Source organism: Dermacentor silvarum, chromosome 7 (genome assembly GCF_013339745.2).
Source record: "Dermacentor silvarum isolate Dsil-2018 chromosome 7, BIME_Dsil_1.4, whole genome shotgun sequence".
Taxonomy (NCBI): Eukaryota; Metazoa; Arthropoda; class Arachnida; order Ixodida; family Ixodidae; genus Dermacentor; species Dermacentor silvarum.
In genome coordinates, this window is record NC_051160.1 from 73,318,252 (window position 1) to 73,346,080 (window position 27,829).

General features: G+C 47.3%; 2 protein-coding genes across 3 annotated transcripts in view; both read right to left on the bottom strand.

Moving 5' to 3' along the window:
* Positions 1-2,996: 2,996 nt before the first annotated feature.
* Positions 2,997-27,829, bottom strand: part of LOC119458971 (sulfotransferase 1E1) — a 103,837-nt gene continuing 79,004 nt past the window's right edge. Inside the window, exons 2-3 of one of the 2 annotated variants that reach the window (XM_049670858.1) lie at positions 7,672-8,003; positions 2,997-4,050 (exon numbers count right to left, since the gene is read on the bottom strand). In XM_049670858.1, coding sequence (XP_049526815.1) covers positions 3,425-4,042 — 618 coding nt within the window. In that variant the 5' untranslated portion in view covers positions 4,043-4,050; positions 7,672-8,003 and the 3' untranslated portion in view covers positions 2,997-3,424. The remainder of the gene's footprint in view (positions 4,051-7,671; positions 8,004-27,829) is intronic. The other variant, XM_049670859.1, reaches the window with a different exon arrangement.
* LOC119458968 (amine sulfotransferase) lies at positions 5,912-7,997 on the bottom strand. The gene is made up of 2 exons (XM_049671531.1): positions 7,672-7,997; positions 5,912-6,056 (listed from the first exon to the last, which is right to left on the bottom strand). The coding sequence occupies exons 1-2, from the start codon at positions 7,995-7,997 to the stop codon at positions 5,912-5,914; spliced, it is 471 nt and encodes a 156-aa protein (XP_049527488.1).

A 27,829-nucleotide genomic window follows, 5' to 3' on the forward strand; every position in this document is an offset into this window, starting at 1 on the left:
TTTTTCTGATTTTCGTTCCTATTGCATGACTACTGAACGCCGAACAACTGCGCCAAAGGCCAGCCGAAGCGCACGAAAGACCAATAGACCAGAATGATCAACGCATCCCCGAGCAATCAAAGATCCTATTACATACGTTTTCAAACCTTCTGCTTCCAGACACTCAACGGAAACTATGCAGTTGCAGTTGTAGGATATTAACAAAAATTTTAAAAAAGTTCGTCAGCCCTTCCACTCCGTCAAGATGGTCAACCAGCAAAGCTGAAACTTGCGGCTCCGGTGTTTTCGTCATCAGCCCATATTTTATGTCCACTGCAGGACGAAGGCCTCTACCTGCGATATCAAATTACATCTTGTTGCGCTAGCTGATTCCAACTTGCACCTTCAAATTCCCTAACTCTATCACTCCACCTAGTTTTCTGCTGTCCTCGACTGTGCTTCCCTTCTCTTGGTATCAATTCTGTAACTCTATAGTTGCCCACCGGTGTTTATCAGTCGTTTAGTCCCGAGGGTTCAGTAAAGTGTTTCTCAATTATGAGATTACACACACGTTCGGCTGCGACGGAGAGAAAGACTTCACTGAAGGTACGCTCGCAGTCCGCCGTTGTCGCTTGCGTTCAAATCTGGAATTTGCTCGGCGGCGTAATTAGTAGCATTCCCCCGCCCACTGCCGCTTACGATTCTTCGAAATTAAATTGCTTCAAAATAAATTTATCTATTAGGTAAGACAATGAATGGCTCATACCCCCGTAAAAGCGGCCTGCCCATTAGGACGACAGAAGAGAAGTGAAATTCTACGCTGGAATGATGAGCGGCAACGCAGCCAGCTGTGGAAGAAGACGACGAAGACGACAAGCGTGGGAGCAGTGCCACGAGCAGGTGCCGAGCACGAGCAGGTGCCGAGCACGAGCGCAACCCGAGGGGCGCCTACAAACCATCTGCGGAAGAAGACGACGACGCTGGAGCCAATGCTGATGATGATATTTTCTCTACACAGGTGATTTTGGCTAGCCATCTACGTTTTAGCCTAGGCATATAAAGCTTCGCTTTAAAGACTTCCCCGTACTATAGAGGTTACCGCTTGAGCTACATTGTCAACAAACATTGGGCAGAAATCGGACGCAATATTTTTTAAAACTTGCTTGGGCAGTAACTAGTGTATGTAACGCGGTCCGGTACAAAGGGTTGGGGGCCATTGACTACATTTTCGGGAGTTTCGACAGGTTGGCGGGATATTCTCGTTTGAGTGCCCGGAAAACGGTTTTTGGCTACATGTGCTTGAAGGTCGCCGACAACCAAAGCTGAAAGCACGCCATGCCTAAAATTGCTGGCTGTCCCGTAATCGAGAGTAGATGTAAGCATGAAATGAACACCATATGACGTCTATTGCTGCCTGTGGTGCCGCCGCCTTCAACCGCTTGTCTTCCTCCAACAGTGCGGCACGCTCAGCGTCTGTCGCTACTTTTTCTTCTTGTCGCGTTGAAGTGGTCAGCTGCAAATGTGCGCTCTACTCATGGACCGCTGGCGTTAAAAAGAACGCAGGCAACCCTGTCTCAGTGCCAAAGGATGACAATCACGTGTATGGTGCCCTGTACCTGCTTTTCGACCGTCGCTATTTGAAATTACAAATAAACCTTCACTGTACTAGAAGTTGCAGCTTGAGCGATATCGTGAACAAACATTAGGAAGAAATCGGAAGCAATACTTTCGTAACTCGTTTGGACAGTAACTAGCGTATCTAATGCGGTCCTGTATAAAGGGTTGGGGGCCAGAGACCGCATTTTGTGGTGTTTGCCGGCCTCTTGTGGCGTCTATGGAGTTTTTTATATGGCCTCTTTCACGGCCACATTAAAATCAGTAAAGACGACTTTATTCATCTGCCTGGCCGTCACTCTAGTAGGACAAGCCACGATAAATGCATCCGGCCATATAGTGCGCATTGCAACACGTTTAAATATTCCTATTTCTCTCGCACGGCAAACGCTTGGAACGTGCTACCAAGCGAAGCTGTAAATACGAATAATCCAACTCTAGATCAGTTTTGCTCATTGATGGAGCAGTTAATGGAGTCTGTGTAGCTACTTTTCTTGTTTTAAACGTGAATAAAGTTTTTTGCAGTGTTGTACTGTTTTTGTATGTACATTTCCTTTATCATGTGTAGCATGCGGTTTCTAATGGCAGATTTGTTTTTCTCGTATACGCGATGTGTAACAATGTAGGTAACATACCATTGATGTATTTGCTGTTGAAAAAGTGTTGCGGTCTTCCTGATATCTTCCCTGTTGTTTTTCAGGGAACTTGCTGTATCTTATTAGATACCTGTGGTGTTGTATGTCCGCTACCTGTATGGGTCTGCAGAATACCTACACTATTGATAAATAAATAAATAAAAATGCTCTCGTTTGAGTGCCCGGATGATATCGTTTTGTTGCCCTGATATTCTCGTTTGAGTGCCCGCATAACGGGTCTGGCTTTTGGCTCAAAGCCGCTGGAAGGTCGCCGAGAACGTGAGCTAAAAGCATTTCATGCTTAAAAAGCTGCAGGATAATGCATCATTCATATCAGCCGTGTGCTCATTTCTAATCTAGTGACTCCGTCTGCATATCGGTAAGAATACGCCGTACATATGCAAGCTATTTCCATTCGAACTGTAAGCAGAGCGTAGAGCGTCTTGAATTCTGAGCAATGGTGCTCTATATAATGGTGGCTATACGGGTGATGGAGTCTAAGGTTTTAAGGTTTATGAACTGTTAGCTGTATGCACCGCAGGGGCCGAACTGGGTTTTGATGTGCTGCATTTATGACGTTCGCGACGGCAGCCTAGTCAATTTCTCTATCTATTTTTGCGTTAGAAATTGCACAATTACGGGCGTAGGCAGCCCTAAGACAGTTCCGTATCGTGTCATTCTAACGCAGCAGAGCACGTATTTATTTTACTGAAAAAAGCAACTATAGACTAATAGCTGGCATTATCTTGTACAGCATAGCTTGCAGCAAAACAAAGTGATGCGCCGGCAGTGTTACAGGCGAAGAAAGCAGAAAGTTCCCGAAGAATCGACGTGGCCGCTTTCGTCAGCCTGGAGATGCTATGGTAGGTGTAGGTGCTATGGTCCTCCCGGTAAACATCAGAATTTCCTTCATACTCGATAAATAGCAAACTACAGTTTGTAGATTCTTGAAAATTATGAAGAATGTACTGCAGCCAACATAAATATATTTGTTGTTAAAATATGTATATTATGTCAAGAATATGCACCGTGCATCTGTTAGCTCTGTGTGATCCTGCACACATCTGTCGCTGAGCGCTAATTGAAATGGCAGCTGATATATGTGCTCGTCGCAGAGAATAAAAATGCTGCTGATCTTCTCCCCATGATTCAAAAGAAACCGGGTGCTGGACGTGAGTCGATATCAGACACACCATTCAAGGCAGGTTTAGGTCTTCCCAAAGCTGCATAACGTCCGTGCCTTTGGTCTTCGCCTCGATCCAGCCCTTCATTGTGTCCAGGAGCTCGGGCGTCGTGAAGTGGTTCTTCCAGTCACCGATCTTCCCTTTGCGAACACGTCCAGAACCCTCGTGCGACTCTCTTTTCTCAAGGCATTTCTTCCTGTAAATCTCCATGGAATCTAAGCGCGTTTCCTCGGGGAGCTCTAGCAAGGCGCTGACAAAGCCGTCACACCTGCAGTCGAACACTTCTCGCATGTTTCCCAGACTGCAAGAGTCCAGAATTCTCTGGAAGAGCTTGGGATCACCGCGCAGCGCGTCTCCGTAGTCTGGCTTGCCGAGAAAGTCGGCGATATTCAAGACCCACGTAGGTGTGTCCTTCTTGAGGTCTTCGTACGTGATAAATAAGACGTTGGGATCACGCCGGTGCTCGTACCAGGACAGCAGGTGGTCGAAGTAGTCTCCGTAGGGTACACGTCCGGCGATGAATGCCTTCACGAACGTTTCGAACGAAACGTCGGTGCAGGTCTTTGGCGTGTGTCCCGAGAAGGTAATGGTAGTACGAGACAGCGCAGTCATAGGGGTTTCTGGCCACATAGATGTACCTGTGGAGAGTGAAAATAGTAACACTTACAAGCAGCTCTGTGTAGCAGTGTCAGTATATATAAACTGTAATTTCATTTTGACGGGAAAAAGAGGGAAAGAAGATGTGAAGAGGGGGAGGCATAGAGATGAATCATTAAAAAAAAAAGCCAGCTGTGCTACCCCATACACAAAACAATGTTGGGAAGGAAAGTGAAATATACGAAATACAGAGAGAGAGAGAGAGAGTGACGGAGAAGGTTCTCTGAATAGTGTGCTCACAAAAAACATCTTGTCGCCAGAGGCGAACGCAAGGGCGAGTCTATGTAAAAAAAAAAAAAGAAAAACACAATAGCGCTTTCAAAGCCTTGTGCACCGACCAATGGCAAGGTCAGTATTCGAACAAGTTCCCTGTTGACAGTGTGCTCGATTTCCTGAAAAACTGGACCAAATGTTAAATGAGGCTATGGATTAAATGAAGGAAACTATGTAAACTAACTCTCTTGTATCACACTTGTAAGAAGACCGAGCCTTTCCCTCCCTCCCAGCCACTCACATAACAGAGAATGAGACGCACAAACCTATATTACCAACAGGCTGCAAAACCAATGTTAGCAAGGGGCTCCCCAATATGTGAGGGAAAATGCGTTCAAATTTTCAGGAAGCGATAGCCTGTAGGTTTCTTTATTAAGTACATAAATCTAACACTATTACACCACCAGGATTAACTATTGGTAATAAAATGATGAAAGCTTGGACGGACAAAATTTATGCACCCATAAATTGATGTAGAATTTGTCATAGTCACATTCATACTGTTTCTACCGTCTATGCAGAAAGAAGGTAGGGGCGGGGGTAATAGGGGGAATAGCCATAACACTATTTCATTTTGCGAGCTAAGGTAATGCGGAAAAATTCCGAGGTTGCAAAATTTGAAGCCAGTCTACATACGCAACCATCTTTAATTATCTAGATGTACAATGATTAAGCTCTTGTGAGACGATATGGTACGATGGTGATTTGAACGGGACCCATGGCAGTGTTTGAGTGGCCATGGCGTTCTCCTCACGAGGACAAGATCACGGATATAATCATAGGCTCAAATGGGGGCCATTGAGGTGCGAACGATTTAGGGAAACGCTCGTATAGTACAGAAAGCCCATATCCTCAACACTAATGCGCAGCCCACCGCTACGGTTTGTCTTCGCAGCACGATAGCCTATAAGTTACCTTTGTAACAAACTAGCTACCAGATAGCTAGGTACTGTTGCGTCTGTTATAGCCGGTGTGCTGCTTCGGCGAAGGTAAACCCAACCAATCAATTGATCGCATGCAGAACGTCTTTTACTCAAACATATAACAATGTCTACTGCAAAGGGTTCGTGCCAACGCTCCCTAAGCATTCGAAACGAGTATCGGAAAATATCGGGCAAGGAAAGTTTTCACGCAATGACGGCTTGATATACGGGATATTCGATACTTGATATTTTTTACACCCGCTGCCTTGGCCGTACGCTGCGCTGCCTAATGCTTCCCCGTAAAATCGCTGTATCTCATTGTATGTATCGTTTTATTATTGTTTTTATTATCATGTATGTGCCCCTCCTGCTTGGCCCAAGTTGGCCTGCAGTATTTTCAAAAAAAAAAAAAGTAGCGACAACTGCCGGTAGCCCCTCGTGGTATGCGCCTCCCCCCCCCTCCCCCCCCCCCAAAAAAAAAAAAAAAAAAACGAAAGAGACATTGAAGTAAGGCATGTCTGAGGCACGGCGTTACATTCACTTTCCGTGTGTTATTTTGCAGAAAGTACGATAGTTTGGCATCACTTAAAAAGTTGTTCTGTCGTAGGTTTCTCTTTCCCCTGCGTGAGAAAGCGGAGACGGGTCGTTACGTGCCGATCTGTGTATCATTGCAATTCTGGGGCTTAAGTGTGGCGGTTTGCTGATTGGTTGCGGGCGCAGAACACTGGCGTGCGCGGTGCGGGTGGTCGGCTATATGCTCCTGGCCCACACCAGGAGGTTGGCGGCAGTTGCTGTGCAACCGCGTAGATTGGGGGCCAGATCTCCGAAAAGTTGCTTTTCGCTACCTTTCGGAGATCCAGGGGATTCACTCACATGGCCATTACGCATATAGACAAATGCTTAAGAAGTTAAACTGGAGGATGGCGGCGCGGTAACATAAATCGTAAAGCACGACACGCGCCATGTGGCAGATGTGAGCCTGGCTCGCACTTTCAACAAGATATATATTTCATCCACAATCATTTATCTTTACCGTAATACTTCAACCTTTCGATAGAACAAACAAATTCTTTCTCCTATGGTTTCTCTGTCACCATTGTCTATTTCTTCGTATGGTTGTGACTGCAGAAAATTCAACACCTCGGCCCTCGTTATTTTGGACTCTTATTTCCGTAGAGATAATGTAGACCTTGGTTTGAATAGCGCGCCGATAAACGAAAAACGAAGTATTCGCAGTTTTGTGAGAATCAGCCTTTATGCTTAATAACACCAACTTTGGATACTAGGCGAGTGAACTTCTCCAGAAATGTAACTTTCGTAATAGAAATAAAGCATTGTGTAAACGAAAGGGCTTCTTGAAACAGCAAAGCAGAGTTACATTCGATGACACCAATGTGAAAGGGAACTTCTAGTTGTGCCAATGAAGAGCTGGGTACACTCACTTTTCTCTATAAGAACCTACGGTAAATTACCAAGTCAGAGTATGACAAGTATTACTACTGACCTCTGCGCGGTGAACAGATCTATACGACCGCTCTATCATCGGTTTTCTTCACATATTTCTCTTCTCCTCATATCTCCTTGCTGCAACTGAAGAACATCTCTCTTGCTTTCAGAGGTGAAAGAATGGAGCGGTCTTTTTTTTTAAGCTAGTACCTTCTGGATTTAGTTTTTTGTAAAAGTATTAAGTTGTTCGATTCTTTTCAGAATGTTCTGGCAAAATTGTCAAGGATGAGCCTCTATAGCGTGAAGCTAGAAAGGAAGCCCTTTGAACTTTTCTTGGAAAGCTACACAGTCGTTCAGTAATCTTTGCTTGTGCAGGAAATGCTGTAGATTTACCGTGCACGAGCTATTCTACAATTGCGAGGGCAAGTTTCCACGAAATTCGTACGCGTTTCTTTACAACATCATGCTTTAATCTACTTTCTTCTTAAACCTTCCCTTTCACATTAATCTTATACATTGCAGCATCCACAAAAAGAATTTTGGGAACCAAGGTAAGCCGAAGCGAACGCTTCACAGTTTTAGTACCCTTATGTAATACCCATACACGGGGTGTTTAAGGAAATATACAGTACACTGTGAAAAGCAGCTGTCACTTTAACGGTAATGTTGTTATTATTTTTGTCAAGCTATCGGCGTCATACAGTCAATATACTTCTATGGCGCGTCCAAGGATGAGTCCTACAAATGACACAAGTAAAAAAAAAATTGTTTGCTTCTCATAATCACGCGATTCGTATGGCTGCGTGTGAAGTACGGCGTAGTTTACGTCTAACAAAAATTACGCCTTTCAATCTCTTTGACGGTCAAATTCTCTTGGAAATTGAGCTGTCATGATAGTTTCCGGTATTTACGGTAATTATTTTTACAGTGTAGCTACTGAAACGATATGGCCCGCCGTACTTAGCCTTATTGGAGTGGCAGCGCATGTTGAACGGCAGGTGCGTCATCAACGCTCCGGGCCTGGGCATCTTTCTCGGAGCGTCCGCACCCATGAAGTCGAAGTACGGCGCCTGGAGCAAGAAGTCTGTCACGTTGTTCGGGGCGTTGCCACGGGTGAAGATGTTGCACACGATGTACTGGGTCCAGGTCGTACCGCATTTTGGATAGCTAGCAATGAACACGTCATCATCCCGCGGCCGGTAGTGCATCGCAGCCCGCACGTTCTCTTCGCGAAGGAAATCATTGACCAGTAGGCCGTCGACCTCGATGAGCGACTCGTCATTCATGTTGTCCTGTTAAAAAAATTACATCAATTAAGATGAACACTGCAGGCTCAAATAACAACACTCGCTCCTGCTCGTCACTTGATGTATTCGACGTCAGTTAACAAAAGCGCTCGCTCATGGATAGCAAGGCTATAACCGGGGCTCATTATTATGGTGCTTCGCAAAAGGGCCCGACGCTTGTTGCACTGAGAGACGGGTACATGCATCGCGAGTAGACAGATAAAAGACAAAGACAAAACAAAACACTGCGGAATGATACATCTCGCTTTTGAGTCCGTAGCTTTGATTTCTCTTACATTACCCGATATGTTTTGCTTATAGCCCAAAGGGCATATATGAAAGAGAAAAACGTATTTTAGGGCACTAATGATAAAATAATCTATCAATCGATCAGTCGAAATATCAATCAATCAGTAACTTAATCGATCAGTAAATAGAGAATGACAATGGGGGTAGTAGCGCGAGAAGTAGATCCACGCAAACAACATTAAGTGAGAAGGACGTTTTCTCTACCACCTGAAAAAGTATGTAAGGACCTTGCCTTTGTTGCGTAAACGAAATCTTAAGTCGTACACTGTAGACTTCCGGGGGTATTTTGCAAATCACCGATAAGTGAATCTTGATGTGGCGCTCTGACTAGCCAACGGAGCTCATCCAGTGGAGGTAGAATATGCCATCGAATTGAGAGCTTTGACTTATGCGCTCCTCATTTACGTTAAGGGCGGATGTCGTTTCTAACGGCAACCGTTGACTGCAAAGCTTTTTCGTTGATGTTTGAGGCTATCGGTCGGTGAACAGACGTGCAGCTGTTAGTACTAAAGCAGAATGGCCTACGTAGCTCTTTCCTGTGGTTAACAGTACTTTCCCGTTTGCCCAACGACGACATTCGCAGCTGTTATTCGCACAGGCTCGGAGGTTTGCTGAATGAGTAGGTGCACTTGAATCGCGTGGCAAATACTCATGTTTACTATTTGTTTTCTAACAGCGGAGCTGTTTAAGCCGGTCGTAATGTATGCCGCCTGCCACTGCATTGCCCAAAAACCACCTCGCGGAGCGTCGCACGCTATGCTCGGGTACGTTCAAATATAAAGAACGTGCGCCATTGGCTGAGCTCATGTATGGGTGTAATAATAAAAAAAATCACTTGTCGATCACTCCGGCTCTACAGCAGAAGTGGTGCCAGCTGGAGAGTTCTCTAAATATATAGGCTATTGTAACTGTCATTGTCCCAGAATGCAAGGAAGTCCTCCGGGGGTCATCCACGTGCGTGCCGCGCATGCGCGGTCGAGCGCGAGCGCAGGACAACGGCAGCGACAAGGGCGGACGCATCCATGAAATTGGAATGGCCATAAGAAAAATAGGAATGCGTGTATTTGAGGTCATGTTTGAATGATGTGGAAAGTGAGAACTCATTCGTGTGGATATGAGGTTACTGAATAATTCCTGGCAATGTGTCATGCCCGAGAAACGAGTTCGGTGATTCCTTGGTGATGAGTGAAATAGGCGACCCCAAGTGCGCGGCTTGGTTAGAATAAAAATTGTCAGTTTCGCTCTTAGGGCGAAGCGCTGACCAGCAAGGTTCCAGCGCGGCGCTCGAACACCACGCACTGCCTTCAATCTATACGCGGGTCCTCTAAACGTCTCTATGTAGTGTCTCTGCTTTTGTTGTCAAAAATGCGTCAAAGTCATCTCGACAGTCATCATCGATAGTCATCTCACGATGACTGTCGACGATAATACGTTTCGCCTTGAATCAATATTAAAGTATCCATCGAAACGAGTTATGTATGAGGCACGTACTGCCCCGGCAGTCCTCTTTCGGCGTTTCCTCAGGAACACTCGGTGTAACCTAGCGGCGGCGCCGCGAAGCGTGCGCGCAGCCTCCGAAATGCCTGTCCCGCCGGTGCGTGCAAACTCGTCATGTGGTAACCGGGATCCTCTCTCGCCCTTCTTTCTGAACACGCTGCGCCATCTAGGGACACTGCCGAGAAGTTCGAGCATGGCCTCCGAGATGAGAAGCATAGCGCACAGGTGCGTGCGAACGCTGAGAATTGTTCGGTTGCTTGAGGCACCCCCAGTGGCATGTACTCGGCGGCCCAAGGTGGCGAGAGGCTCATTGAAGAGCGGTACATACCCAGGCTCTTTGTGGCGAAGCTCGCTAAAGCGTTAGCGTGAAGGACGTTCTTTGGACACCACCGCATAACCAGGGCCGTTGTGGCGCAGCCTGCTAATGCTTCGAGTTGCTGTTTTTGAGGAACGATTGTTAGGTGGGTTCGGTTTTGCCAAGCATCGGCGAAGTTTAATGGATTCATTTCAGCGTTGCAGTGTGGCACATTTCCAGTAGCGTATGTCTAGTTGCTCAAGTTGGCGTCAGAGACATTCCGTGAAGAGCGGCGCACACGTACAGACGCATACCCAGTTACCCAAGTTAGCATGAAATAGGTTGATTCAGGACTAGCACATGCCGATGGCACATACCAAGTGTTCCACGCATCTACTGTACAAACTTTCACCAATGTCGGCGTGAAGGACGTTCGATGAAGAGCGGCGCATGTATACACACTGTCACATACTCAGCGACCCAAGTTGGTTCGACGAACCCTGTTTCGTCAGCAGAGCAGCCGGACGCGCTACCCGTTAGGTCATGGGCGTCCCAGTGATCAAGGTAGGCGGGAAAACGGGTAGGGACAAACCTACATAGATATTTAGTCCCCGGAAATTGCGTGGTCCACGGCATCACCAACAACTACAGCGAAGTTTGCCTAGAGTATTCATATAATTGCTGTCGCAATAAACGTTCTTGGAAAAATCTGACGAATGTTCTAAAGTTGTACTAAGCTGGGAGTTTTTACAGCCACAGCAAATGTTCCTTCTTCGTTCCTTCTTCGTTCCTTAGCTCACGCTGTTCCGTCTTCTAGTTGCTGTTAACGCGTCCTTTATTCGAAGCACATACCGATGAAGCGTTTTGCTTGCACCCGTTTTTAACAGCGGTGCTGTTTAAGCCGAAGGTCAGTCCGTGTGTCGCGAACAAAAAAACCTCGCTGAACGATGACGTCACCTGCGTTGCCTATCAACCACCTGCCACAGCTGCGCCTCGCTTCTCCTATATCCGGCAACGCTCCTCCGCCGCCGCGCCAGCGACGACGTCACTACGCGTTGCACAGCGCAGTTTGCAACACGGACACCGCGTTCCAGCAGACCCGCTCCGTCAATGTTGTCACCTAGCAATTACTTACCCAGCTTCTTCCAGCCATGTCATTGGTTCGCACCGCAATTCTTGCTTTGCTTAGTCATGACAACAGTTTGTGAAGCTTGGGCATGACGTCACACTGATTATAAAGATCATGTCGCCGCGATGGCGACACATACAATTCTCGTAGACTTCGCACTGAGTAAATCTAACATGGGACGGCCGAAGAAGTACAAGACTCCCGAAGAAGAAGCCGCTCAGCTGGAAGCTCGTCCTGCCTCCAGCCGAGAACGAATGCGGCGATTGCGTGCTCATCCGGAGTATCATCCGGAGCCTAGCAAAACTTAGCCGAGCCTAGCAAAACTGGAAGAAGCTAGGTGACCACCAGCTCCGCTGTTTCTCCAGCCTTGCACAACTTACTGCAAGCTGCGATAATTTTTATATAGTTTCCTATTTCGTTTTTGTCCTCTCCCAGCTCCCTTATGAAAGCAAGCAAAGCTTTCTCTCCATGTCTGTACGTTTGCGCCATTCCTTGCTCATGTTTGTAAAATATTTGAGGAAGGTAAACCCAAGAATAATATGTTTATTGACTGCGTTCGTATTACTTTGAACAGGTGTACAGAATTGAGTGTGTGCGTCAAATTTTTCATGGTCTCGGAAATGGCCTGTACTCCGCTGCTAAACAGCGCACCGCACCATAATCTTGATGATCACGTTTTTGCCAAACTGCGGTGTCGTTTCAAGTATTCAGAAAATAGAGCAGTGAAACTTGAAGACCGCCTAGTAACAATGGATGGAAAGCGAAATACTGGAGGAGGTAGGTATGAATCACACAGCAAACGCTACAAAGCAAGCGCACAAAAAGCGAGGACATTTTAGCGTTTCTGAGAAGTAAATAGCGAGAGGAATACAGAAAATTTTTCGATATTTGATAAAACGAGCTCGCACACAGACACACACAAAAAAAGAAAACGCTCACTGCAGAACACTGCGAGGCGTCTTCGTTATTAACTTGACTGACAATACGATGTTGAAAATACATAGTTTTAGCCATACTACTTACAATATGGGTATGCTGACGTGGCTCGGTTGCAGCGTTTTGAATTCCAATCGCGCACCGTCATTTCTAGCGTAAAAAACTTTTTTTTCTCTCACTGCACCAAAACACACTTGTCGCAAGTGTTTCCTAACAAAACAAAAAAAGAAAAAAAATTTTGTGTAGCATCAAACTCTGCCCGCAATAATGTCTTTTGTTTATAGGATATTGAAAGAGAACGGAAACAAGTACATGTGGTTGCGAAGGTTACGCTCAGAAATACTGCAAATGATTATGTTTTCCTGACCGTATTCTAAACCGCTTGTGTTCTATATCATCGGAAACCTTGGCTAGCACCCATACTTTTGCCACATATGGATTTCATTTTTTACATTGCCCATGCGCTTTATATAGCTCCAGACATATTGATTTTGCAGCTGTCCCATGTGTGAAGCGCGCACAAGGCATCGCGTGTGTGCCGTGCTAATATTCACTCACAAGACCACTATTCTGACACCAGCAGACAGCACACATTGGTACACACACATACAGAACTTGTCAAGGCAGTGCGCTAAACAGATGAACAGTTATCACCGAACATGTGCATGTCAAGCAATTTTTAAACATGAGTGCACCGTTGATTCAGGCAGAATGGTTTCATATAGTTACGCGAGGTGATGGTGAAGCTGATAGTCACGAACAATGTTTTATATTCATTTTAAAGAGCTCGTCCTGTCTTCCATGCTCTTTCAGAGACAATATTCGTAAAACACAAGTGCGACGCTTCGGATCGCTTGCATAAGTCCTCATCATCATCATTAGCCTATATTGATGTCTACTGCAGGACCCTGCAGTAGACATCAATATACTCCAAGCGCTTCGTTTGGGTATACTGGAGCACCGGTATTATACTCGTGCCACACGGGCAAAGTAAAGTGCACTTTGAGCGAGTGCACTTCAGCGCGCTGAGTGTCACTTTGGCGGTGCGCTGCTACACGAGGAAGAAAAGTGTTCTTTCATATTGATGGCCATGGCGACCGGGAGTCAGACGGGAAAGCATATATTTCTTAATATAGCAATGTGTGCACGAAAACAGTTTATTATTGTTAGAAACAACATTTACAATCCACCTTTACAAGCGCTGGCAACGACGGCAACTTGACCAGCAACAGTCAAAACGACTCGATCCGCCAGACAACTGCGCAGCCATTACCCGGCGTGGTCGTGAACAGCCCGAGAGCGAGAGTAGTTTTAGATGCGTAGCAGCTTATGGTCGGGGCTATGTCACTCCCTCCCTCCCTTCCTCCGCCGTGCGGCGTCCATGCCCCTACTGCGCATGTACGCCAAGCTCCGGCTTCCGGAAGCCGGCTTCCGGTTCCGCTTCCGGTTCCGGAAGCCAGCTTACGGCTTCCGGAGAACGCTTCCGGCGTTTTGCCCGAATGATCCCCCGGTGCTTCGCCCACTCATCATCATTCACTTCGTGGATATGCGGTGTTGAGAAGAGGGCTCGAGCCGCTGTCACTAAACGGCAGCGGCGACAGGCCGATCCCGAACTTCGGGCTCGCGAAGCCGAAAGGAAACGTCAACGCCGCCGAGAAGCTGCTACTGATGTAACGAGGGCTCGCGTAATGGGAACTTGTGTCGACCCCATGGCTGCTTCGCATACTACTCAGGGTTCCCTTACGGGAAGATGGTGTCATTTTTTTTTTTGCTGTTCTTGATGTTTTCTTTTTGCGGTGTGGCACATTTTATTATCTTTTAACGTTAGCAATTTAACATAATGTTATTAAAAATTACTCCTCACTCTTCTTTCGAGAATGCTTTACTTATTTTTACTCATTGCTAACGAGGCTACACGAGTTCGCCGAACCCACTCGCCGGCGAGTGCGCTCTGCAGTGAGTGCAGCCAAGTGAAGAAGGAATGGCAGCGCCGGCGCTTGCGAATACCTGTGGCGCGCACAACGCGATCGATGATATTTGGCGGCTTCTCAGCCAGACGATGTCGGGCTGAGTCACTTGCGTTTCACGAGATAGCGATACGCGGCCTGGAGAGTGTGCTCATCACCACCGATTTGTCGCGTATGTTGTCTCAAGGTAGAAAACAAGCGCGTGGGCGCCAATATACGATGACTCATTCCATTTCCCTAGCACGCGCATCCTAGCCAATGAAGCAGACGACAGCTGGTGCGCATGCAGACGGTGGAAGCGAGAAACGATTTTGATGGAATAATCGTTCGCTTTGAGCTGGCTGCTTCATTTTTACTGGGGAGAAAAACTGTTTTGCTTTATCAAAAATGCTAGGTTCAATGCCTACATTACAGTTTCTTAGGCGAAACGTCAAATTTGCGTCACGTTACGAAAGCAAATCGGGGCTATCAGCGCCATTTTGTAAGTGTCGCGTTACGTCATGCCTAAAAGAAAATGGCGGAATCTCCAGAATAGAGTCTCTAGAAACAAAATCCGCTTGTCTGCAGCGCGGTCCGGGACGGGCTTGGCGTTTCTAATGGCTTCAAGATACGCGCCAGAAACTTTGGCTTGTAAGCTGTGATCGCAAACGAATAGGCGAACATGATAATTGCATTTTCCTTCCCGATTAAACTGTTCGGCGGTCAACATTTACTGAAGCCCGAGCTTTTTTTCATTACTTTTTTTTTGCCTTGCGTGTCTCGGGCTTCATTCCACGAGTGAAGTCAATGATATGTTTATGCCCCCTCACGTCGAATCGCGACACACCTTCATCACCGCCGCTCGCTCTGTGCGCCCGATCGCGACGTGGGACGTGAGGCAGTCTGAAAAAAACGCATGCAAACAATGTCGATTCTTGATCGGTCATCTGGGGGCGCTAAATAGTGGCGCTATCACGCGGTTGTTTTTGCATTTCGCAGGCTTTCTCTAGAGCAAGTACAAGAAGCTTCATAAATGGTACTTAGTTTCAAACACTTCAGACGGCTATTTTTAAATGTTATCTACAACTTTCCCGTAAGCAGTTTCTTGCTGAAGTCAATATTTTAAAAGTTCGATAATTAAGTTATCCTAAGTAACCGACTTTGCAAAACCAAAAAAAAAAGGTCGCCCGATCCTCAACACCACTGAAGTTCGTTGCAGCTCACTAGCACACTCCGTCGTTTTTAAAACCTTGGTTACTTTGAGCTGGGACACCCTGTATAATTTTGTGCACATTTTCTCATAGTTTTGTAGCAGAAAGGGCACAAAAATAAGTATTGCACACCTAACAACGTTATCGTAGCGCAAGAAAAAGAAAGAAAAGAAAATCCACGAGATTAACAAAAAATATTCAGAGGCCTTCGATGATGACTCAATTTAGGCAAATAGTCCGAACGAACGAACGAGTGAGCACACAACAGTCTCCCCCCCCCCCCCCCCCCCCCCCCGCAGCTCCCGCCCTTGCTCCCCCTCCATGTCGCCCAACCCCGCAACTCGGTTGCCTGAGAGCACGCGCCCTTTCTCTCGGCGCCTTCCCTCGCCTTCCCTGTGATCCATTTGGCGTAGCCGCGGAGAGCGAACGCGTTCACTTCTTGATCTCCTTAGTGTGTCGACGGCACGGTGTAAGATATATACTCTTTAGGTGAGGACACTCGCCAGACTCGATCGACCATGATAAAGTAGCAAAGGCGCGCGCCAATCGGCTGGGTGACGGCAGCGGATACCTATCGGCAGTGTCGCACGAAAGTAGGTCACCGGGGATGATAAGTGGTTCTTGAGGGAAAGGGAAAGGTTGGCGCTATCTTCTGCAGCCCTTGAGGGAGCACGGCTCAGCGCCAACGGGGAGGGGTAAGTGGGAGCGAAAGAAGGGATGAGAGGGCATGCGCGAGTTCCGTGTCGGCGCACGCTCTCGCCTGCGTTCTAAATGAAGTTGCGTCGTTCCGCCGATAGGTATCCGCTGCCGTCGCCGCCCCGATAGACGCGCGCCCTTGCTACTTTATCTGGTCGATTGCGTCTAGCAAGCAAGCCGAGAAGTGTCCCCACCTAAAGAGTATATATCTTACACCGTGGTCCACGAGAACACCGTAAGCGTTTGACGGAACGCTCACCACCGTTGCATACTTCTTGGGAGAGGATACGCTATAGATTCTAGTCCAACTCCACCACATCGTCCACAATGGTCTGACAAGCGCAGAGTGGTCCGCGAGACGGGTGACGAACGCGCGAGCTAGCGAACGAGTGAGCGACAGCCTCCCCTCCTCCTCCTTATGGTTCCTCTCAGCCACTCGCTTGACGCGAAAGCAGGCGCTATTTCTCTTGCCTACCCACGTCGAGCCAGCGAAAGTGCGCCCCCCCTCTCCCCCACCCAATCTCCTCCGTTTCGCACTTAAATACCAATCGGTTATTCAATCACGATGGTGCCCCCCCCCCCTTCCCTACCATCCCTCTTCGCAACTCGGTTATCCGAAAACTTGCACTAAATAATTCCCTCTGCGCGTTTCGTCGCCTTCGCTCCCCCAAGTCCGACCACCGTCATACCACCGACCTACCACGCAAACGACAGAAAGAGCCACAGAATGTCATTGGCTTTAAACAGAAAACTCTCGTAACAATGATGCGATTAGAAGAATAACAGCAATATCTCATTACACAGAGATACTAGAAACTCTCAAAGGAACAGTGTGGACCAAAATATTATCCCTTATCATGCACACACACACGCACGTTATAAAACCTCCGGCGGTCAAAATTATCCGGAGACCTCCCTACGTTGTTCCTCATAATAGGATCATGGGTTCGGCTTATAAAAACCACGAAATGCATAACAGCGAAGCTCTTTAAGCCAGCCGTAATTTGTGGTTTGAGGTTCGTATCAAGAAACAAAGAAAACAAACTTCTTGCCGAGGCGGGATTCAAACCCGCGTACCCACGGTCCCAAGGCGAGCATCGTAACCACTAGGCAATACAGCCATTTTTTTTCTTATTGCCGGAACTTTCACTTTGTGGGCACCAATTGCAACAATTTTTGCCAAAGAAAACAGTACATAATTATACATTACTCATACTTTCAAAGTTGCATGCATCCATGTTGTGCGGTCAGCCACATTTTGACTGGCACTGCAATGTGAGCCTGACCGAAGGCCTGCGCGACTACTTTCCCGGGAGGGTGTTTCCAAATTCATAGATGTAATTAAAGATCAGGAATACCCCCCGGATTGGCTGACGAGGATTGAGCCCCTTGCAACTTTAAAAGAATTTTAAACCTGACGGCTGATTATTAATAAGACACTGGGGGCCCCCATTAAAATAGAGCGTTCCGTTCGCTAGGGATGTCCACTGAGCCCGCTTTTGTTTGCCATTTATCTAGAAAGCTTGTGTTTGGCAATCATTCAGAACAGTAGCATAAGGGGCTTCAAACTTGTGGAAGTCGAAGTGAAACTCTTAGCATATGTAGATGATGTAGCGGTGTGCTGTACATCTAAAGAAAGCATTGCAGAAGTAACCACCATTGTTAAACATTTTGGAAACACAACAGGGAGCACAGCAAATTGGAGTAAGTGTCTGGGTTTTTGGCATGGTGAATGGCAGTCAACACCGGAAACGTTCGCCAACATTAGATGGATTAAATCGCCAGCTAAATACTTGGGCCATTCTAAGAGCTTGAATACTTCTTCTAAGCATGCAGTGAATAGCATTGGAGAGATTGTGTCTCCTTGCCTGACCCCTTTCTTGATAGGTAAGTTTCCACTTTTCTGTGGAGAACCAAGGTAGCTGTGGAATCCTTGTAGACGTTTGCTAAGATATTCACGTATGCCTTCTGTACTTCTTGATTACGCAATGCCTCTATGACTGCTGGTATCTCTACTGAATCAAATGCCTTTTCATAACCTATGAAAGCCATATAGAGAGGCTGATTGTACTCCGCAGATTTTTCGATTACCTGATTGATGACATGGATATCCATCGTAGAATATCCCTTCCTGAAGCCAGCCTGTTCTCTTGGTTGGCTGAAGTCAAGTATTGCCCTAATTCTATTGGAAATTATCTTGGTGAATAATTTATACAATACTGAAAACAAGCTAATGGGTCTATATTCTTCAATTCTTTAACGTCTCCCTTCTCATGGATTAGTATAATGTTGGCGTTCTTCCAATTCTCTGGTACACTTGAAGTTGTGAGGCATTGCGTATAAAGGGCCGCAAGCTTTTGAAGCATGATATCTCCTCCATCTTTGATTAAATCTACTGTTATTCCATCTTCTCCAGCAGCTTTTCCCCTGGTGATGTCTTTCAAGGCCCTTCTAACTTCATCGATAGTTATAGAAGGAGCCTCTGTATCTGGTTCATCACTATTTAGAATGAAAGTAGCTTGGCTGTCTTGGGCACTGTACAGGTCAGTATAGGATTCTTCTGCTGCTTTTACTATGTCATCGAAATTGCTGATGATATTACCATGCTTATATTTCAGTGCATACATCTTGCCTTGTCCTATGCCAAGCTTTCTTACTGATTTAATGCTGCGTCCACATTTTACGGCTTCCTCAATCTTTCCCACTTTATAATTTCGAATATCCCTTACTTTCTTCTTGTTGATCAGTTTTGACAGTTCAGCGAATTATATCTGATCTCTTCAGTTGGACATTTTCATGTTTTGTCGTTTCTTTATTATGTGCTTTGTTTCTTGGGAGAGCTTACCTACTGGTTGCCTTGGTGCCATTGCTGCTTCTGAGATCAACCTAGTTACGGTTTCATTCATTACCTCTATGTTGTCTTTATTTTCCTTTTCTAAAGCTGCATATTTGTTTGCGAGCACCAGCCTGAATTGGTCTGCTTTTACACTTACTGCCTCTAGGTTGCCCTGACTACCTTCACTCTCTCTCTCTCTCTTCAAATTGAGAGAAATCCTAGACCTCAATAACATGTGGTCACTGCACTTAACCTTACCTAACACTTCTACATCCTGCACTATGCTTGTATCGGCAGAGAGTATGAAATCTATTTCAGTCCTTGTTTCTCCATTAAGGATTTTCCAGGTCGACTTCCTGTTGCTGCGCGTCCTGAAGAAGGTATTCATCATTCGGAGCCTATTCCTTTCCGTAAATTCTACTAAATCGGTCCTCTTGCATTCCTATAATCGATGCGTAGTTGCCAGTTGTTTGCTCACCAACCTGCTTTTTCCCCGCTTTCGCATTGAAGTCGTCCATGACTACGGTATACTGAGTTTGCACCTTTCTCATTGCTAATTCAATATCTTCATAAAACTGTTCTATTTCTTCATCATCGTGACTAGAGGTTGGGGCGTAGGCTTGTACTACCTCATTTTGTACCTCCTATTGAGCTTTATTACGACGACTGGTACTCTCTCTCATTAATGCTGTAGAATTAATCAATGTTGCACGTTATGTTCTACCGGTGCTAACATATGGGCAGAAACTCGGAGGTTAACAATGAAGGACCGCACAAAGAGCAATGGAACGAAAAATCTTAGGACTAACGTTAAGAGACAGGAAGAGAGCGGTGTGGACAGTGGATCAGAGAAGAAACAGGGATAGCCGATATTCTAGTTGACATTAAGCGGAAGAAATGGAGCTGGGCAGGCCATGTAATGCGTAGGATGGATAACCGTTTGGACCATTAGGGTTACAGAATGGATACCAAGAGAAGGAAGGCGCAGTCGACGTCGGCAGAAAACGAGATGGGATGATGAAGTTAGAAAATATTCAGGTGCAAGCTGGAATACGCTAGCGCAAGACAGTGGTAATTGGAGATGGCAGGAGAGGCCTTCGTCCTGCAGTGGAATAAAATATGGGCTGATGATGATGATGATGATGAAATACTTGGGCGTAGCACTCGAACATTACCGTCGTAATGAGGACTACTGGCTCGAAGAAGTTAAGCGAATCAAGAAAAAAACAACAAATTGGAAAGGCACTCATCGGTCCAATGTTTGCGAAAGCCACTGTATGCAACTTGTTTTTAATAAGATATGGTACGTCATGCAAGTTTTATACTGTTCTCGTTCACAGAGTTGTTGCTGTGTTCATTTGGGCATCAGAATGGGAGAGATGTAGTCGTATAAACTTGTTTAAGCGAGTCAAAGGACGGGGGCCTCTCACATTTTCGCTAGGCAATACAGCCACGCGTGCAGAACATGCATTTATGCGAACCATACGATTGCGTTCGAGCGTCGTCGTCTTTGTCGAATGCTGACGCGCTCGCACGCTCGTGCTCTGCGAGGGTGAAGAAGAGGTTTTTGCGCGCTATGAGAGCGAGAGAGGGAGAGAGAGAGAGAGACGCATTCAGGGAGCGGGTCTGCTGGACGCGTTGTCGGCATTGCCACGCGGTGTCGGTGTTGCGAGCTGCGCTATGCAACGCGCAGTGACGGCCGTAAGACCGAGACGCGCGAAAAGAAATTATCATCATCGTGAGTAACAAGATGAAAAGTTCGCGCTAACTTCCGTAAAATGCTGGGCTACGATCGCCAGCTTCACTGTTTCAAGCGTTGCGCGGCCGAATGCAAGATAAAGCGTTTTGTTTTATTTTTTTTTTCTGCGCTCTATTCAAGCACAACCATTCAACATTTCAGTCGGGGCAGTAGTTTGTAAATGGTGAGTGGATAAATAGTGCAGTCTACTTGTACGGTGGTGTGGTGTGGTGGGGATGATGTTGAAGCAGGCGGGGTTAGCCTGGCATATAGCCGGCAATTGTTCCGCCTGATCCTCCTTCGAGTTGAGATCAGGGGTGTGTCACCAAGCAGCGTTGCCAGATTGGACAGTAGGGACGACACCAGAAACTCGCTAAAATTTCCCAGATTTCACCAGAACCTAAAATTGCCGAAAAATTACAAATCATCATTTCTTTGAATAAGCCAACACTCGCGAAATTAAAAAAAATTTTTTGTTGCAACTTTAGCGAGTGTTTGTTATTCGCAAGAAATGTGCGCATAAAGTGGGCGCGTCGAACTCTGGACTACAAAATTAACATTCGTCGAGTACTCACTTTTATTTACAAAGTCATGATGAGGAGCCTTTAACATCACTTGGAGCATCGTAGATGTCTGAACGAAACCTGTTAGCATATCGTCTGTGATAGCAAACTTCACGCAACAGCCGTCTCCGGAGGCACACGCTGTGCGAATTCGTACAATGGATCCAAAGTTTTCATGACATCTTGTTTCTGTACTTTGTCTTCACACAGTGACCTGACTGAAGACACGGTCCACCACTGCATTTGACACTGGGCACGAAAGGCATGCCAGCGAATACAATGCAAGTTCCTTGTAGGGCTTTTCACCCATGGCATTTTCAAACTTGAAAATCCCTGCACAGAATGTTGCAGAATCCTCTGGAAGTTGCCTTCGAAGACGGCCTCCTCAAGATGCATAAGAATTCTCCTGTATTGTATTTAATAACGTCCAGGTTTTCTTCACTGGATGTTGAAGTGGAAGTTGCAAAACATAATGTCGTGTAGTTTGAGGCAAGACTCGCGAAGGGTGAAGTCCACTCATGCCTGAAAAATGGCTTGATTGGAGGGAAGACGCTTTTCCTTCACTCACTTCGCTTGAACAGTTGGCGCCGTCTAGTGAAGCTCCTCATAACTAGACATGCGTTGCAATAGAAGCTCTGGTTGACCGTGCACTCTGACTATGCCCTAGCGGTAGCTTATCAGCCTTACGTTCGGGCGGCCATAGGCGCTCCCTAGTGGTAACGTTTGGTGAGCAGCGACAGTGGGCAGTATTTTGGTTGAGTGATTTTCCCCAGATTTCACCAGTGTTGTCGGTGTAGAAGTTTGCTAGCCTGGCCACCAAAAGCTCCAGATTGTCACAAGATTTCGAATCTGGTGACGAGTTTCACCAGATGGCAACGCTGTCACCAAGTGTCTATGAGCCCCGTGTCTCGCAGGAAGGGCCAGCAGCAGTCGTTGCGCTCTCTTCCTGGTTGTCGCAGGTCCTCCGGGGAAAACGACGTCTTCAAAGGTCCTGTGCGTAAGACCGCTCTTTTGTAGGCTGTCGATCATCGCTTTTCTTTCTTTGTCAAACTGCGGGCATAACCAAATGTAATGTTCGATGTCACCAATGTCACCACAAAAGCACAGAATGGGGAAGCGCGAAGTCCAGTCTTGAATAACCAAGCTGTGGTGTACGCGGAGTCGGTCCTGATGCGGTATAAAAGCGTCGCTTCTTCGCGGGTAAATCCAATAGTCACGCAGGCTTCGTGGGGATTCTTGTGGATCTCCTAAAGTGAAGGCGGATTGCACCCTTAGGGTTCTGAAAAGCTTTTGGAGCTTTCACTTTTGGGACACATGTCAGCGCTAGGCGTGCAAGGGCGTCAGCTTTCTCGTTTCCATCAATACCTACGTGTGATGGTATCCACTGGAATCTTATATTAAATCCTTGCTTGTTAGATCGTAATTAGTGCCAGAGATTGCCTTGTAAATTTCTCTAGAGGTAGGCCACGATGCAATCGCTGTAACGCTGACTTGGAATCAGTCAGCACCACGACATCTCGTGCAGAGAATAAGGCCCGTAGTTTCCGCAAAGCCGCGGTGATTGCGGCGATTTCTACTGTTGTAGAGGAAACTACGCGATCCAGTCGGCCAGACCATGACACATCAAGGGATGGTATGCAGAATGCCGCTGCACAGCTATCTGTTTGTGCGCACACCGAGCCGTCTGTGTAAACTTGTAAGTGGCGTTGAAATGCTGTGCTCAAGTGTTCCAGCACAATAAACTTTGCTTCTGCAGTTGAAATGGTGCGTTTCGCCGGTAGGTGGGGTACACTGAGGCTGCAGGTAACGTCCGAAAAAGACCATGGCGGGTCAAGGCGACTGCGTTTAGGCCATTCCAATCCTAAACATTGGAAAGTGTTCAGCGCCGCATGGAAATGTGAGCGAGTTCTTGCTCTTAGCCGCCGGAGAAGCGCCGTGCCTGCGCGGGACTCGCCCAGCCTTAATAGCTGCGTCAGCAACGCCTGAGATGCCAAGAGACGGAGTGGAAGAGATTCTGCCTCATTAGTGACTTTCTTGTTTGAAGCCGTCTGTGGAACTCCCATCGCCAAGCGAAGTCCCTTTCTGTGCACAGCCTCCAAGCGCTCGAATTGACTCGATGACGGGGATATCAGAGGGAGCTGATAGAGAATGCGGCTTGTTATCAGTGCCAGCATTCAGTTTAGCATGGACATAGGATTGTTTCCCCAACGTACACCTGCCAATCGACGAAGTGCGGTTGATCTTTTGCACTGATGCAGCCACAACACTTTCGAACCGCACGACGCCATAGTAGCTTGCTGTCGATGGTGACGCCCAGGAATCGAACATGAGTTGCACGAAGAATTGAATGCCCTCTGATATTCAGCGTCAGGCGTGTTGACTTGCGTCTCACTCCCGGGAAAAGCATGAAGGCAGATTTTTTCCGCTGATAAAGATAGGCCAAGCTCGATAAGTGGCGTTCGATGGCGGAGATTGCGCCCTGGGCGATCCGGCCAACCGTTTGTGTTGGTACCCCGAGATCCAAATGCAGATGTCATCTGCGTAGATGGACATTTTAAACTGCCGTCCGACCTACTTTCAGTGCATCTGGAAGGCTGGCCATGGCAACGTTAAAAAGCAAGGGAGATAGGACGCTTCCTTGTGGACACCGAGGGAAATTCGTCGCTTATCACTCATTATCTTCCGCTTAACTTGGGCATACCGATCTCTGAGAATTCATGAATGAATCGAAGAGCATTCCCGAGACGCCCCCTGTTTTGGAGTCCGTTGATGATGCCTGTATGAAGCACACAGTCGTATGCCTTGGCAACGTCCATAAAGATGGCGAGTGTGGAAAGGCCGTCCGCGCGATGGTGCTCGATATGGCTTATTAAATCCAAGACACTGTCCTGGGCACTCAACCGTGGACGAAAGCCGGTCATGCACGATGGCAGGTCTATTTCCTTGCTCAAGATACCATGTTAACCTCGTACATACTAGTCTTTCCATCAACTTTGGATACGCATGATGTTAGCGATACTGGCCGATATGAGGCGAGGTTCGCAGGATCCTTTCCGGACTTGAGTACTGGCACCACCCATGCGATCTTCCACGTTTCTGGATCTCTCCGGTGCTCCAGACGTGATTAAATATGTCCAGAAGGGCTCGTCTTCGTCGTACTGGCAGATTTGTCAGCATCTGATGCTGATCGAATCGGGACCCACAGCACAGCGTCTTCTTAATTTGCTAAGCGCCAATCCAACTCACGGAAAGTGAATGGCGTATCCATGGTATGGAATGCTTGAGACAACAGAGGGTTCGATACTCCTGCTGATCTGCCAGATGTGAATCCATCTGCAAAATCTTCTGCAAGGGTTTGCAAATCTTTTCCTTGCTTTAAAGCAAGTGCTTCAAATGGCCTGTGTGGGCGAATCTTTCCGGATAGGCTATTCATTACTCCCCATATCCTTGTCATGGGAGTAAACGCCGATAAGCTCTCACAGAAAGCAGCCCACTGAACTCGTCTTAACCTTTTGTGTGACGACGGATGACAGCGTTTATCCTGTTGTATTCAGTTTTTGCAGAGGGATTTCCGTTTTTCTCATTAGTTTCCGCTCCGCTCTCCTACGCGCTGCGCAGAGGTTCTTTAGTTTCAAATCAGGAGTAGGGAAATGATCTGGCAGTTTCAACATTGAGGTAGCCACTCTCTTGCTCCGCAGCATATCTGCGAACAGCTCACCAGGGGATCATCCAACGCTTCTCTGTATGTGTCCCAGCGTGTCACAGCACAGAATTGTCGACCAGCAGTGTGAAATCCGGTGATGTTGGTGAAGATCGGAAAATGGTCGCTGCCCATCCTGTCTGGGGCCGTTGTCGACGATACGCAAAGGTCTGTAGAATGGATCACGAGGTCTATGGCACTCCATGAATCTGGTGGTCTGAAGAAAGTCGGTTTACCATCGTTCGCGATACATAAGTCAGCAGCATCCGCGGCTGCGACAAGTTCCTTGCCTCGGAAATCTGCAAGCTTATCTCCCCAAAGCGAATGATGTGCGTTAAAATCGCCACAGATTATTCTAGGAGAGGGGCAACGAATGCAAAGGTCCTTTATAAACGCCTCCATGGAGACCTTCCTGCGTGGACTTATATACACCGACACCACACTGAGTTTTCGGTTTCCTAGGCACACTTGCACAGCGGTGACTTCCAAGTAGGTAGAACAAAGGTCCTGCACTGGTAAGGCGACGTGAGGTATTTCTCGCCTGATGTATATCATCGCACTTCCATTAGCAAATGACGGTATACTCGGATTTCCATGTCTGATGTACCCTGGGATCGTCCTTCCATTAGGGAGACCAGCCTCCGAGAGGGCTAGAATTGGTATAGGTATGTCTCGAAGGAAAAGGCTGAGTTCACACAGACGCTGTTGAATACCGGCGCAGTTCCATTGCATTATTAAGGGCACTTTTGGGCGACGGAATGGACCAAGTGGGCGAGAAATTGCCATTATGCTACTGAGGGTATGTGGAAAGTAGAGCAGAGTATTACTGACTCAAGAGCCAGCACTGCTTCCAGCATATCCTTCGTTGAACTCGCAGGCATCTTCGCGACGTGGGAACGTAGTGCCGTGAACAGAGCGCGTATCACATGCTGGCAGTTTTCCAGCTGACTGCTTCCAAGTGGTGCTTGAGGTCGGTTCACTGCGGCCGCATAGGTGCGCTTTTCGGACTCTTTAGGAACAGGTTTCTCAGCGGCGGTGACCGTTTGCGTTGGCTCAATAACTTCGTTTATCGGTGTCAGACGCGGGAAATCAGAAGCGTAGTCTCTTTCCAAACCAGTTAGTTGTGGCGCGCTGAGTGTCTTCTTCGTGTTCGATGGTGCGCTTGCATTCTTTGGACCCAAAACAACATCTTATTCCTTCGTTGAGCAGCTGTCCGCGCAGGACATCGACCGTAGCTAGCAGGATGGTCGCCGCCGCAGTTTGCACACGCAGAGTTTTCTTTGCTTGTAAACGTCTTAAAATCATGAGGTCCCGCACAGCGCTTGCACCTCTGTTCCCCACGACAGTACTTGGCGATATGTCCGAAGCGCTGACACTTAAAACAGCGTGGTGGTGTCTCCACGTAGTCGACAAGCTCGTGTCTGGTGAAACCAAGGTTGATCTTCTCCGGGCGTTCAGAATTTGGAGCAAATGTGAGAACCACCGAGTTAGTGCGCCTTGACTCCCATTCAGATGACGAGGTTGGACCCGACGGATGATTCTTTTTGCATGAAATACTCCCTGAGGTCTCAAGAAGGTGAGCAGCTCCTCATCCGAGTACCATTTTGGGACTCCTCTAACAATGCACGTGTTTTTCATATAACTGTGCGGGACACGGGCAGATATGGCTATGCCGCCGATATTCTTTGGTCTCTAGAAGGATGTTGGCTTGTCCTTCTGTCTCTACATCTAAGAGCAATGCTCCCTGTGCTGTGAAGCGGCTCTTCACTGGTGCTCCACCGAGAGTCGCTTCAAGCTCAGAATACAGGAGAATATGGTTCACTTGCCTTAAATCAGCTCTTTCGGATGCTGCAGTGATTAACACTGGAATTCCCTCCGCCCTGTCTTTACGATGGCGCACAACTCGGAAACCACCCTCGTCCATGTCGAGGTCCGAAAGGTTCGCCACGTTGTCGTCCTCGATGATTGTTGACTCGTCTTCAGAGTCAGCAGTGTCTTGTCGCTTGCAGTCAGGCTGGCTTGTACAAACAGCTGGCGTTTATGACCCGGTGTCACCCCTTGGGAGGTCATGGCGGAGTGCTCGTCTGTGCCAGCTTGGGCCCTAGCACCTTGTGAGGCGGCGGGTGTCGCAGCACCCGTCGGTCTCCGATACGGAAGGTACCTTTTGGAGTCGACCGACGTGATGAACAGTTCTGACCAGTAAGGTTACCAGAAAAGAACGATAATAACGATAAATGTACGCAGAGCTACTCAGACAGGCTAGCAGCAGCTTCGTCGTCTTCAGCGTGAACGTGCCCTATATGACGTTCATTGCGTTTCCCGCTGCGCGTTCACGACAGGTATTATTTAAATCAGGTCAAGCGTGGCCTTCGAGCTAAGATGCTTTTCTGAGCACGAGGGTAAGTAGACGTAAGCATTGTGCCACTTGCGGATCTCCACGCAGCCCGGTGTCATGATCGAAGTTCTAAAACTTGATCCGGACCAGTATATATGAACGACAGCGCTGCTGCCACACGAACTGCTGCGGACGCAGGCGCAAGGTGAATTGATGAGGCACGTAAACTACTGCCGGTGGCGGCTCCAGGTGCGCTGATGACGCTCCGATCATGATAAGCCGGTATCGCTCTTCAGTGCCTTCGTCCATCCGCGTCGAACCAGTATCAACCGTGACCACTCGTCATCCGGCTGTGTATGGTGCGGCCGCGTGGGTCCCTATCTCGAAAGCGATATGCGATGGGGACACAGTGCGGCGCGTGCTCACAGCTTCGTGCGTTGGTCTCTTCTCGCAGGTTATTCTGGCTTGAATGGCTCCAGTTTTGGAGATATGCGCCATCAAACTGGCCGTAAATGTGCACCGCTGTTCCGCTTACTTCTTTAACAAAACGCGCCTTTTATGCCATGAAGCACAAAACTAACCGGAACGCCCATCTATTTCGTCCCATACTTGGGGAAATAATATCTCAAAACTCGTGCCAT